Below are 14794 nucleotides of genomic sequence, written 5' to 3' on the forward strand. Positions count from 1 at the left end.
CTGACCCAATAGCATATCTTTAAAACTAGAGCCAATCAACAATTTTAAACATCATTTTCGTTCTCAGTGACCCAGAATTAGTAAAGTTTGACTACATTTATTTCAGAAGCATTTTGGCTGTAGAGCAGTGTTATTGAGGTTTACATGTAAAGTGACCTTACTTTCCTTTTGTTCATTAAAACACAACAGGCTATACATGTCTAATTATACATCTATCCCTTTTTCAGGTACTCAGAAGACAGAAGACAATCAATCCATGGGGATTCTTACAAAGATTTTTGAACTCAGGTTCCAGCCTTTTCAAAAGTTGGAGAAGTTCATACGATTCCCATGGGTTAACCAAGGTGAGGAATAGGAGTTTTTATCAGGAGACTAAGGATGTGAGAGGTGTGGAAAAGGTAAGCTAGGGTGAACAGCAATTCTGAGTGTTTCTGGACATCTGAATAGAGGAGGAGAAGAGCAAAGTCCATTCTCAACTCCAATAACAACATCTGTGTTAATATGGGAAGTGGGAACAGAAGGGCAGCACATAGAAGTGATGAGGCAGAGGATCTGTTGGGTGTGGAAAGGCAGGCAGGCAGCTGACTGGGATGGGGAGAGGATCAGTTTACTGTGGCTGAACAGAAAGCACAGCTGGAGTAGTGTGGATGTCGGTGAATGCGGGCAGCTAATGCATTAGCAATGAAGGCAGAAAGGGGATGTAGGAATTTTTATCTGGCTAGTTGTCAGAGCTGGTCCATGGGCTGCCTGTGTGCACGGCTCAGTTACCAAGTCACAGTCAGGAGACGAGTGGCAGACTTGCGGTTGAGCTTAGTCAGGAAGCCAGGAAATCATGGTCATGTGCAGCAGACGACCAGATGGTAAGAGAAGCAAGGATGCAGAGCGTCTGTTGGCCAGGGAAGGCAGACTGCCAAGTGGCTGCATGGGAAAAGAATCAATTTGTTAGAGGGAGGCAACAGTATGCATGGTCAGGGGCAGAAACATCAGCCTGTAGGGGTCTTTTGCCCTGAAAATATAGGCACTGAGTTTAGGTAGCAGCTAAATTGGAGTTTTGTGGCTTACAATAGCACCAAAACTGGGACATAGGCATCTAATTCCCTCTGTGGATCTGGCCTTTGAATACTAACAGACTTGTCTATGTCAAGTCTTCATTGCTGGGGTCCATCACCCAGTCAATGGCCAGTCTCTAGAACAGGAAGCATTAGCCTTACTTAAAGTCACATGGCTTTTGTCACATGGCTTTTAGAGCTGCAACAGTGGGGGCAGAGACACTAAGTCAACTTCTGTCTCTATTTCTAAAGATAGATGGTCATAGAATCATAGAAGTGGAAGGGGCCTCGGAAGGACATCTATTCCAGTCCCCTGCACTCATGTCAGGTCTACGTATTATCTAGACCATTCCTGACAGGTGTTTGTCCAACCTGCTCTTAAATATCTCCAATGATGGAGACTCCATAACCGCCCAAGGCAATTTATTCCAGTGATTAACCACCCTGACAGTTAGGAAGTTTTTTTCCCAATGTCCAACCTAAACCTCCCTTGCTGCAATTTAAGCCCATTGCTTTTTGTCCTATCCTCAGAGGTTAAGAAAAACAATTTTTCTTCATCCTCCTTGTAACAACCTTTTACATAGTTGAAAACTGTTATTATGTCATTCTTCATGCTTCTCCTGAACTCCACCCATGCAGTACTTCCATGAATCCGAATAAGGCACTCCCCCTGGGACTGATACATCTTTCATCCAATCAGGTTCCATTAAATGATCTTTTATGAAGATCAGTTTTTTCCCCCAACTCAGCAAAATAATTCTGGAAAAATCCAGCAGACATAATAAATCTATAACTGACATTGCTGACTGTCAGCTGTCAATGTAGCAAACCCCAAATATCCAGCACTCTAGACAGATTGTCTCTTTACAGAGGCTGATCACAAGATGTTTTAGTCATGAACCTGGTGAAAGGCTGAAGAAGAAAATTACTGGCTATCCTCTAAAATTTCTGATTTCAAATCCATAACAACTTACAACAAAAAAAATATTTTAAAAGTAATAATAATTATTTTGTCTATTTCTTTTTCTTTTCTAGACAAGTTCCAGCAGGAGAATGGTAAGTTTGCTGTGATCCAAGTGGTGCAAGTCCCATTATGAAAACTGGCACCATATCCTTCCTAATCTTACAGTTGCTCACTCCGAACATAGTCCACTGTTTAGCATTAATTTTGTTTAACTCCCGCCTGAAGTCTGAAATGTAAGTCTATTTGTGTATATACCTATGCTGTTTGTGTCTACTTGCTCCACCCAAGTCAGGATCATGTTGTGCTAATACTGTAAAGTTATTCCAGGTGTTCTTGTTTCTGCCTTACTCTATACATTAATGGGCACTTTATCTATCAGAGCTAGCTAAGTAATTCTGGCTGAATTTGGGGACAAAGCCTTGTAAAAGGGGACATGACCTTCTGTGCTCAGTTCTACCAGGGTTAGGTTAGCTTTCATCTGTCTTTAGGATCAAGTACCAGACCTGCAGCTTTTCCAATTACAAGAGGCTGTTCAGCTCAACCACATAGAGCAGCCTAGTGCTTAATGCAGTCCTGATAGTTCTTCCCCTCCCCTTGTAATTCCCTATCATGCCCCCTTCCACATTGCTCTTATTCACCCCTATTTCTGTAACCCTCATCACTTCCCCATCTATCCTAGGCTTTCATTCCCCCAGTGCATGCACACTTACAGGTTCTCTGGAGTCAAACCAAATTTCTGGGATTCTCTGGAGAAGGAAGATCTCTTTCCTTCCTCTGTGGGCTGGCAGATGGAGGAGACCAACTGGTGAGCTGAGTGAGGTGGCCACGGGAGCAGAGAAAAGAAGAAAAGATGAGGGTGGTGTATGGATTGCCAGCTAGTGGCCACTTGCACATGTGCTGGGCCTGCTTATTGAATGATGACAGTACATCTTGGTGTATGGCAAATTAGACAGCAGACTAGTATGTCTAAAGCAAGCTTATCTAAAGAAACATTTTTGATCTATTTCTAATTCTGAGTTTCCTCCATTGTACAGTGTCTCATAAATTAGAATGATGTTTAGATGGAAAGTCACCTGACATTCCCCTTCTGACTAAAAAGTTTCCAGGCTGTACATGTCTATCTGTTTATCTAATCTCAACATATCCCTTTTTCAGATAATGAGAAAGCAGAAGTCAGTGAACAAAAAGGAATTATTGCAAATATTTTGGCTCTCGGGAGTCGGCCCATGCAACTGTGCATGAAGATGATCCAAACCCTAAATCCTTTTGGTGAGGAGTGGGAACTTTTACTTAGGGGACGGGGATGGAGATGTTGCAAGTATAAAAGGAGTCAACAAGGGTGAATTGAAGTATCAAGGATTCCTGCTCTTGTGCCTTGAAGAGGAGAAAAGCAAAATCTATTACCTTTCTCCCTCCCCAAACAGAAATATTTAATTATTTTTACAAAGTGGATCAGCTCTAAGAGAAGAGATTGACTGCATTGCCAGGGGTGGTGAGGAGATCTCCCTTGTAAATGTCATTCTTCATACTTCTCCTGAACTCCACCCATGGAGTACTTCTATGAATCTGAATAAGGCACTCCCCCTGGAACTGATACATCTTTCATCCAATCAGGTTCCATTAAATGATCTTTTATGAAGATCAGTTTTTCCCCCCAACTCAGCAAATAATTCTGGAAAAATCCAGCAGACACAATAAATCTATAACTGACATTGCTGACTGTCAGCTGTCAATTTAGCTATTAAAATAATAATAATTACTTTGTCTATTTCTTTTTCTTTTCTAGACAAGTTCCAGCTGGAGAATGGTAAGTTTGCTGTGATATCCAAGTGGTGAAAGTCCCATTATGAAAACTGGCTCCACATTTATCCTGATGTTACGGTCTTTCACTCCAAAGATAAAAAGAAGAACAGAAGTACTTGTGGCACCTTAGAGACTAACAAATTTATTAGAGCATAAGCTTTCGTGGACTACAGCCCACTTTATATGCATCCGAAGAAGTGGGCTGTAGTCCACGAAAGCTTATGCTCTAATAAATTTGTTAGTCTCTAAGGTGCCACAAGTACTCCTGTTCTTCTTTTTGCGGATACAGACTAACACGGCTGTTACTCTGAAACTCCAAAGATAGTCCACTGTTTAGCATTAATTTTGTTTAACCACCTGAAGTCTGAAGTGTAAGTCTATTTGTGTTATACTCCTATGGCATTTGTGTCTGCATGTGCCAGCAAAGTCAGGGCATGTTGTGCTGGGTACTATAATGTCATTCTAGGTGTTCTTGTTTCTGTCTTATTCCATACAGTAATTGGTGCTAGGTCTATGTGAGGTAGCCAAGTAATTCAGACAGCATTTGGGAATGAAGCCCCATAAAAGGACAGAGAAGGGGCATGACCTTCTTTGCTCAGCTCTAACACGGTTAGGATTAGCTTTGGTCTGTCCTTAGGCTGTAGTACCAGACCTGCTGCTTGTCCAAATAACAATTATGCCCTCACCCACATTACCCTTATTCACCCCTACCTCTCTAACTACTCATCACATCCCCATCTGTCCTAGGCTTCAATTCCCCCAATGCATGGTCACTTAAAAGTTCCCTGGAGTCAAACCAAATTACTGGGATTCTCTGGAGAAGGGAGGTATCTTTCCTTCCTCCATGGGTTGGCAGATGGAGGAGACCAACTGGTGAGCTGAGTTGAGGTTGCCACAGGAGCAGAGAAGAGAAGAAAAGATGTACAGGCAGCCAGCTGGTGGCCACTTGCACATGTGCTGGGCCTGCTTATTAAATGACGACAGTATCTCTTAGTATATGGAAAATTAGAAAGCATCTTATTATGTCTCTATCTAAAGCAAGCTTGTCAAAAGAAACATTTCTGATGAATTTCTGACTCTTACTTACCTCCATTGTACAGAGTCCCATACGTTAGAAGGATGTGTAGAACCAAAGTCATCTGACATTCCTGATTGTCTAGGGACCCGGCTGGCAGGGCCACCAACGGGGTGGATGGGTGGGAGGAGTAAAAGGGACAGGTGCCCCGGGGCCCAGTGATTTCAGAGGGCCTGGGGATCCTGGCTGGAGCCCTGGGCTCTTTTAAATCGCTGCTGGAACCCTGGGAGGCATGGGCCAGAGAGCACAGATGGGCTGGCTGGGGGAGGCTGACCCCAGCCCCGCCCCTTCTGCCCAAGGCCCTGCCCCTTCTGGGGACCCAGAGTATACTTCACTCCATTATCCAAGTCATTTATGAAACTTTTGGATAATATTAGACCCAGGACTGACTCCTGCAGGACCCTACTAGATATAAACTCCTAGCGTGACAGTGAACCATTGATACCTACTTTTTTGAGTATGGTCTTTCAAGCAGTTTTACATCCACATTATAGCAACTTCATCTGGACTGAATTTCCCTAGTTTGGGTATGAGAATGTTATGTAGGACTCTGTTAAAAGCCTCACTAAAGTCAGCATCACATCTACAGCTTTCCCCCATCCAGTACACTAGAAACCCTGTCAAAGAAGGAAATTGGTTGGTTTGTGTTCTTAATAAATCCATGTTGGCTGCTATTTACTTCCCTATAATCCTCTAGGTGTTTACAGATTGATTGCTTAATCATTTGTTCCAGTGTCAAAGTTAAGATGATCAGGCCCCCTTTGTTCCCCTTTTTAAGGAGAGTTTCTCTGTTTGCCCTTTTCCAGTCCTCTGGTACCTCATCTGTCTTCCAGGAGATCTGTAAGATAATCACTAAGAACACTAAGATTGCTTCAACTAGTTTCTTAAGTACCCTAAGATGAATTTCCCCACTGACTTGAATACATCTAACTTATCTAAACATTCTTTAACCTGTTCTTTCCCTATTCTGGCTTGTGTTCCTTCTCTCTTATTGTTTATATTAATTATGTTAAGTATCTGGTCATAATTAAACTTTTTTAGTAGAGGATGGTTGAAGGCAGAGGATAAATTTAAGTACTTGAGAGACATTGCAAAAGAAATGGAGGGAGAGGACAGGAGAGCTGAGGGAGTGCTAAGGACAGCCAAAGAGAGAGAAATCTTAGGGGACCTTTGGGATGGAGAACTGCATATAAGATGGGTGTGAGGATGGGAACACAGAAGTGGGACAGAAAAAGGGCATGGGGTGACTAGAAGATGGGTGAGTAAGCAGGACAGAGAACAAGGAAAAATAACTAACAACATGAAAGGGACAAAGAGTGAGGAAAAGGATTGAAAACATATTGGGAAGTTAAGGGTAGAGTTGAATGTGATGGGAAGATAGGTAGGAGAAGGAAAACTGTGATGGACAAGCATGGAGGGAGAGATTTGCAGGTGGAATGGGGAGAAAGAAAGTCATTTGTAGGGAAAAAAAGGTGAGGGAAAAGAGAGACAGGAAGGGAAAGAAAAGAGGTTGAGTGAAGAAAAATAACAGGGGGTTGCTGTGTTAGTCTGTATCTCCAAAAACAACAAGGAGTCTGGTGGCACCTTAAAGACTAACAGATTTATTTGGGCATAAGCTTTCGTGGGTAAAAACCTCACTTCTTCAGATGCATGGGGTGAACGTTACAGATGAATGTGTTATATAATGACACATGAAGAGAAGGGAGTACCTCGCAAGTGGAGAACCAGTGTTAACAGGGCCAATTCAATCAGTCCCTATTCAAGCCCAGATTAATGGTGTTAAATTTGCAAATGAATTTTAGTTCTGCTGTTTCTCTTTGAAGTCTGTTTCTGAAGGTTTTTTTTGTTTAATAATAGTGACTTTTAAATCTGTAATTGAATGACCAGGGAGATTGAAGTGTTCACCTACTGGATTTTGTATGTTACCATTCCTTGTTGTTTTTGAGTGAAGAAAAAGGATCTTATTTTGAGTGTCTGATGATCCCTTTAGAGTCACCAAGAATCAAAAACTGGTCACGCAGTGGTAGTCCAGGTGCAGAGGCATTCCTTCGTGTCCTGGCTTTGGTAGAATGACCCTATTCCATCCCCCTCAGAGCCACTGGTGTTAAGGTATTGTTGGGACATGGCTAGGGGTATTTTGAGGACATGATGGGCTATGGCCTGAGTTCAGTCCCCTCCAACTAATCTGGACAATTCCTTGTAGAATACACAGAGGACTGCTCCTAGCTCTGAGATACCAAGATAATGCAGTCACCATTAATCCCCATCCCCTTAATTCATCTGGGAACCATGACTCAGCTTGAACTAAGAATTAGACCTGGAACATATTTAAGAAGAACAGTAATGTAAGTAGACCTAGGTAATTCAATATATTAAAAATATCATTTTTTTCCAGGCCAAATTCAAGAAGGAAATGGTGAGTTTACACTGCTTTCTGAAATGCAACCTCACACAAAGGAGTTCTATAATCAAAAGAGTTTATCTATCTATCTATCTATCTATCTATCTATCTATCTATCTATCTATCTATCTATCTATCTATCTATCTATCATCAAACACTGGGGAATCCCAAGTGGAAGCTAGTTCAGAGAGTTAACTTTGCTTAGATATCTAATCAAAGTGATGAAAACTCCATGCTGGAAACTGGCACCATACTTTTTTGAAGTCACAGTCCCTCTTTCCAAATACAGTACATTATTTAGCAGACATTTCATATAACTCCCAAGTGAATTTCGCAGTGGAAGTCTATTTCTATATAATGTTTTCAGTGTTTGTGTCTACTGGTCCCAGACGCATCAGGTGCACCTTGTACTAGGTAATAAAGACCTGGACGATGTTGCGGTCAGTGCCTTATTTCAAACCCTCATTGGTATTAGATGCACATGAGACACCAAATAATTCAGGATGCATTTGAGGACGAGGCTTTTTAAAAGGACAGGGAGAGCCCAAATTTATTAAAGTGATATAGTCTGATAAAAAATCTTGTATTTTATTTTTTTGTCAATTTATCTTCTAATTTAACAATCTTTAGTTGATTAAATGTATACAATATATGAACTCTGTTCTGAAGAATGAAAGAGCTGAATAATGGTCTTGGACCTAGGGCTCTGGCAACAGAACTTTGGTCCATGTACAGAATATGGGACTGAATGCAGATACAGTTGGAGATTTTTTTCTTTTATAGGAGGAGCCAGCATAACAGAACGCAGTAAAGAAATGGGTAAGTTTGAACTGATTTTCACAAAAGGAGAGGTGGATAACATATTTCTTCGAATAAGTGTATCTTCCCTTCACACATAAATATTTGTTACTGGCTATGCAGTAGCATAGCAGAACAATTGTTAGGTTCCAAGAATTGCTAATAATTAATTTCTAGACTTTTGTTGCTCTTTCTCACTCTCTTTGAGTAGTTTGTTCTGTTGGAAGGACATTGCTTGGTAAAGGGATTTGTATGGAAGGATGGGTAAAGGCTGAAAGTCTGGCATTCCTAGGAGGTAGAACTAAGGTTGTGATGCTTGGTCTGTGGTAATTATGGTAATGATAAAGTGTGATTTTTCTGACTTTGATTTCTTATGATGTACAATTTTGATAATTTATCAAGCTATTTAGATGCAAAGTGATTTTACATTCTTTTGTTTAACTTGTATTAAAACAAGGCTGTGCCAACCTAAATATATATCATTTCTATTTCTGTAAATTTTTATTTTTGTTTTCAGAGAGTGTTAACACAGAAAAAAGTCTACCCTTCAGGATTTTTGCACTCTTGAGCTTCCTGCCACAAAAAATGTTCATGTTGCAAGGTAGGGTTAATTGGAATCTCAAGTGTTTCTTTTCTTATACCTGGGAGATGACCAGCAAAGTCCATCGTACAGTCTACTGAGGACAGACCTGTAACTAGAGGAAGAAAGCCAGAGAAGCAGGTTATAGGAGAAGTGGGGACAACATTGAGTGGTGATGGCAAGGAGCAATAAATTAGTGTGGTGATAGGTACAAAAGATCAACTGAATAGGAGAGGATATGGGGACAGAGCAGGGATTGCTGGGGAGTGGGGCTGCAGAGGATCATGTAAGTTATAGGGGAAGAAAGGGAGGAAAAAGAATGAAATACGTATTTATGTAGTGCCTGGGGCGCTGCAGTAGAGGATGGGCTGAAGGCAGGAGGATGAGTATAAAAAACAGGCTGAGTTCAGGTATGGGATATGAAGGAAAAGCAGAAGATGGATGGCGGTCAAACCATATATTGTTGAGGCTGATGGATTGGGCAGAAAAGATATGAGTGGAAGCAGGGTGTGGGAGGGTAGCCAATGAGAAGGGAACAGAATTCTTTTCTCATACTCCCCATCCACCTCCATCAGTTGTCTTTTGTCCCATAATTAGATTGTCAGCTGTTTGGGGAAGAGACTGTTTTTTGCTCTGTGTTTGTACAGCACCTAGCGCACTGGGGTCCATGGCTATGATTGGGGGTCTTGAGCACTATGATAATACAAATAATATGAGGATGGATTAATGGAGTGAAGCTCAGAGGGTGGATTATGGCAATGGTGTCTGAGGGGCAGAGAAAGTGTTCAGGTGCTGGAGTATTCACTGGGTATGCAGAACCAAAAACAATGGACTGCAGAGACTGGATTGGGGAAACATGGTTGGATAGGTTGATGTCAGAGGATGAACTGTTGGGGTTGGGGGATAATGGGAAAGAAATGGAGGGAAAGGAGAAGAATTCAAGTCCCAAGGGCAGAGGTCCCTGCTGACAGATACTGCTGTTACCAACAGTCCTTGGACAAGCCACACAAAGGTCTGGAGCGCTCTGACATGCCACAGCTAATCCCACTCACTGGCACATTCACACAAAGGCAGATCACAGTCTCTCCCTTGCTGATGATTGAAGCTTCCCTCCAGTCTAACAAACAAGCTTGACAAACTCTAGCAGTCCCAGAAGGCTCTTCTGTGTTGCAGTCATCACAAAAAGATTTCTTTGCCCAGATCCTGCACACTTGGGGTGCAGAAATTAATTAGAGTCAGTAGTCATGACACTTGCACCAGAAACCCTGAAGTTAAGTGATGTAGGTACGCCAAGTCATGGATCCACCCAATCAGTGGTGCTCCCCAGTATTCTAATAGTTTCTAAGAGGATCTATGTCAGTTTTCCAGAACCTGTAGGTCTCACTGTTTCTCCAGGGTAAGCCATGTAGCCTCAGGATGACTTCACACTGTACCTCTGGGCCTTCAGCCCTCCTGCTTCACTCTGTGAACTCAGTTCAACAAATCCAAGGGAAATAGACTCCTGAGGAGACTTGTGCACTCTCCAAGGATTAATGTATCTCACCAAGTATTTGCAGTGACACTGAATCAGCGTTGTCAAACAGTCGGGTTTATTAGTCAAGTTGCACACAATTTAGGAAGTCCTCAGTGTAGCACAGAGGAAGGAAGGTTAAAGCAGAGCCCATTCTGGTTAACCTAGAGTCCAGCCAAGCTGTAGTGAATCCCTTGGTTCAAGCTCTGTCTGTCTCTCTGTCTAATCTCCTTTGTCTGACTGCAGGTCAGAACCCCAACTCCTTCCAGCTAACTCTGATTCCCACACCTCACATGTTCCCAGTCCTTTGTTCTCCAGCTGGGAAATGTTGCTCAGGCCTGGTCTACATGACAGAGTTATGTTAATGTAACACGGCTTAAGTCGATCTAGCTGTGTCTCCCACTGACTTAAGTGCCCCTTTATGCTGACTTAATAACACCACCTCCCCAAGTGGTGCAGAGGCAAGATCGATGTAAATAGGTCAACACCATGCAAGTGTAGACACCGTGTAACTTACGTCAATCATCACTGGTCTCCAGCTGCTGACCCAAAATGCTCCACATAGACCACTCTAGTCTCCTCCACTTCTAAAGGTTTATGGTCATGCCTCATCTTTCCCCTGAACTCCACCTTTGGAGTACTTCCAGGAATCAGAATAAGACACTCCCCCTGGAATTCTTACACCTTTCATCTAATGAGGTTCAATTAAGTGATCTTTTATAAAGATAAGCGATTTTTCCCCCCAACTCAGAATATAATTCTGGAAAAAATACAGTAGACACAATAAATCTATAACTGACATTGCTGTCTGTCAACTTTCAGTGTAGCAAACCTGAAATATCCAGATGTCTAGACAGATTGTCACTTTCAGAGGCTGATCACAAGATGTTCTGATCCTGAATTTGGTGAAAAGCTGAAGAAGAAAATTATTCACTATCTTCTAAAATTTCTGATTTTAAATCCACAATTTTTTTTAATTAAATCATACTTATTTTGTCCATTTCTTTTTCCCTTACAGAAAAAGTCCTGCTGAACAATGGTAAGTCTGCTTTGATATTAGAGTGGTGACATATCCTTCCTGAACTTAGAGTTCAAATATCCAAATGTAATCCACTATTTAGCATTCATTTTGTTTAACTCCCGCCTGAAGTCTGAAATGTAAGTCTATTTGTGTATACACCTATGCAGTTTGTGTCTACATGTCTCACTCAAGTCAGGGGCACGTTGTGATAGTACTGTAAAGTTATTCTAGGAGTTCTTGTTTCTGCCTTACTCCATACACTAATGTGCGCTATATCTATCAGAGCTAGCTAAGTAATTCTGGCTGAATTTGGGGACAAAGCCTTGTGAAAGAGGACATGATCTTCTGTGTTCAGTTCTACCTGGGTTATGGTTAGCTTTGGTCTGTCTTTAGGCTCAAGTACTAGACCTGCACCTTTTCCAATTACAAGAGGCTGTTCAGCTCAACCACATAGAGCAGCCTAGTGCTTAATGCAGTCCTGATAGTTCTCCCCTTCCCCTGGTAATTCCCCATTATGCCCCCACCCACATTACTCTTATTCACCCCATTTCTGTAAACATCATCACTTCCCATCTATCCTAGGCTTTCATTCCCCCAGTGCATGCACACTTAAAGGTTCTCTGGAATCAAACCAAATTCTCTGGAGAAGGTAGATCTCTTTCCTTCATCTATGGGCTGGCAGATGGAGGAGACCAACTGGTGAGCTGAGTGAAGTGGCCAGAGGAGAAGAGATAGAAAAAAAGATGAGGGAGGTGTATGGATTGCCAGCTAGTGGCCACTTGCACATGTGCTGGGCCTGCTTATTGAATGATGACAGTACATTGTGGTGTATGGCAATTTAGACAGCAGACTAGTATGTTTCTGTCTAAAGCAAGCTTATCTAAAGAAACATTTTTGATCTATTTCTAATTCTGAGTTTCCTCCATTGTACAGTGTCTCATAAATTAGAATGATGTTTAAATGGAAAGTCACCTGACATTCCCCTTCTGACTAAAATGTTTCCAGGCTGTACATGTCTATCTGTTTATCTAATCTCAACATATCCCTTTTTCAGATAATGAGAAAGCAGAAGTCAGTGAACACAAAGGAATTATTGCAAATATTTTGGCTCTTGGGAGTCGGCCCATGCAGCTGTGCAAGAAGATGATCCAAACCTTAAATCCTTTTGGTGAGGAGTGAGAACTTTTACTTAGGGGACGGGGATGGAGATGTTGCAAGTATAAAAGGAGTCAGCAAGGGTGAATTGAAGTGACAAGGATTCCCGCTCTTGTGCCTTGAAGAGGAGAAAAGCAAAATCTATTACCTTTCTCCCTCCCCAAACAGAAATATTTAATTATTTTCACAAAGTGGTGCAGCTCTAAGAGTGGAGCTTGACCACATAGCCTGGGGGTGAGGAGATCTCCCTGGTAAATGGGTGACCCACATTCAAGTTCTTGCTTTGTATGAGGCAGAATAGGGACTGAAATTTGGGTTTTCCTCACCATGGTGGAGCACCCTAACCCCTGCACTGTTAGATGTTAGGGGTTTGGGTACATTCTGGTTTTGACCAGATATTTCACCCTAGACCTCAGAAATGGATGATTTAATTGGGGATTGGTCCTGCTTTGAGCAGGGGTTTGGACTAGATGATCTCCTGAGGTCCCTTCCAACCCTGATATTCTAAGAATTCATAGGCCAGGTCCCAGGAATGAGGTTTGTGGTTGCAATGGTGAACATGAGTGAACACTTATACACTGTGAACGAGTGGAATATTAATTGAGTAGAGATGGAGAATGGATTGACGGGATGAGTGTGTGTTAGGATGAACTGATGTCAGTGAAGGTGGTGGGCTGAGGATGAAGTAGGAGTGAAATTGTACAGCTAGTTTGTGAATGGAAACTGATCAGGGTTAGTGAATTCTCCAGGGGCTGACAAATTCATTTGGAAATTAAGGGGAAATACTGAATTATTGGCAGACACCTGACTGAGGAGGTTTGGAGTATGTGTGCAAAGAATGCCCTAAGGGCCATAGGCACAGGATACACTTATAGAAATGTAGAGCTGGAAGTGGCCTTGAGAGGTCATCTAATCCAGCCCCCTGCACTGGGGAGGGACCAAGTAAACCTAGACAATCCCTGACAGGTGTTCTTAAAAACCTCCAGTGATGGTGATTCCACAGCCTCCCTCGGAAGCCTATTTCAGAGCTTCACAACCCTTATTGGTTGAAAGTTTTTCCTTATATCTAACCTTGCTGCAGATTAAGCCCATTGCTTCTTGTCCTACTTTCAGTGGACATGGAGAACTATTCATCACACTCCTCTTTACACCAGCCCTTTAAACATATTTGAAGACTGTTCTCAGGTCCCCCTTCGGTCTTCTTTTCTCCAGACTAAATGTGCTGAGTTTTTATAATCTTTCCTCATAGTCACATTTTTAAAAAATTGTTTTCATTTTGTTGACCTCCCTCACAGACTTAATCCAATATGTCCACATTTTTCTTAGACTGTGGTACCCAGAAATTGACACTGTATGCAGCTGGGGCATCACCAGTGCCGAGTAGAGTGGGAAAATTACCTCCCACATCTTACATACAACACTCCTGTTAATACACTCCAAAATGATATTAGCCTTTTTTTCTCAACTGCATTATCTTATTGACTCATTTTCAATTTGTGATCCACTCTAACCCTTGGATCCATTTCTGCATTACCATCACCTACCAGTTATTCCCCATTTTATAGTTATGCATTTGATTTTTCCTTCCTAAGTGAAGTACTTTGCACTTTTCTTTATTAAATTTCATCTTGTTGATTTCAGAGCAGTTCTCTAATTTATCAAGCTTATTTTGAATCCTAACCCTTTCCTGCAAAGTGTTTGCAACTAGTCCCAGGTTGTCATCTGCAAATGTTATAAACATACACCTCACTCCATTATCCAAGTAATTTATGGAACTTTTGATAGTTTTGGACCCAGGACTGGCTCCTGCAGGACCCCACTAGATATAAAGTCCTAGTCTGACAGTGAACCATTGATACCTACTGTCAAGGCTGATTCCCCACTCTGGCACTTTGAGTGCAGGAGGTGGGGGCCCGCAAGGATTTTAAAAATTAATATTGGCCACTCCAGGCTTGTATTAAACTCCCAAGGTTACAGCTTTTTTCTGAGCTTGGATGGTAAATGCTGCCACCACCCAAGTGCAAAAAAACCCCTTGGGACCCAAAAAGGCGCACTTGGGAATTCCTCCCTGTGGGGTACCCTCAAGCCCTTTTACCCCCCTCTCCCCAGGGAAGAGCTGAGAAAGAAAACAAAATAAATCAGCTGTTGCCACCAGCTAATCAAACAACATATGCACAAACCTCTTAGGACACAAAAACCCAATCCTGTTCTTAAAAAGGTAATTGTTTATTAAAAACAAAAAGAAAGAAAATGCATCTGGAACTTAGGCTTTTGCTAGACTTTAAAAGAGCAATTCCAGGAACTAAGCACCCAAAATAGCTTTCTTGGAGGTTCAGCTTAAAGGTTAAAAGCAAAGAAAAGCATCTGGGGTTAGCACAGAGGAGTCCACTAGCCATAAGAAATAAACAGAAATAAACCTGATCACGTCTTTCTAAAC

At 41.9% G+C, this 14794-nt stretch overlaps 1 protein-coding gene across 9 annotated transcripts in view; it reads left to right on the plus strand.

The window, feature by feature from the left end:
- LOC117870353 (ret finger protein-like 4A) overlaps positions 1-14794 on the plus strand; it is a 39630-nt gene that overhangs the window by 9939 nt on the left and 14897 nt on the right. For 5 of the 9 annotated variants that reach the window (XM_034757487.1, XM_034757486.1, XM_034757484.1 and 2 more), the window contains 9 exons: positions 228-344; positions 2085-2105; positions 3169-3282; positions 3800-3820; positions 7287-7307; positions 8077-8112; positions 8609-8692; positions 11200-11220; positions 12257-12370. In XM_034757487.1, the coding sequence (XP_034613378.1) occupies positions 228-344; positions 2085-2105; positions 3169-3282; positions 3800-3820; positions 7287-7307; positions 8077-8112; positions 8609-8692; positions 11200-11220; positions 12257-12370 (549 nt within the window). The remainder of the gene's footprint in view (positions 1-227; positions 345-2084; positions 2106-3168; positions 3283-3799; positions 3821-7286; positions 7308-8076; positions 8113-8608; positions 8693-11199; positions 11221-12256; positions 12371-14794) is intronic. The other 4 variants (XM_034757490.1, XM_034757488.1, XM_034757489.1 and 1 more) reach the window with 4 other exon arrangements.

This window comes from Trachemys scripta, unplaced genomic scaffold (genome assembly GCF_013100865.1).
Source record: "Trachemys scripta elegans isolate TJP31775 unplaced genomic scaffold, CAS_Tse_1.0 scaffold_26, whole genome shotgun sequence".
NCBI lineage: Eukaryota > Metazoa > Chordata > Testudines > Emydidae > Trachemys > Trachemys scripta.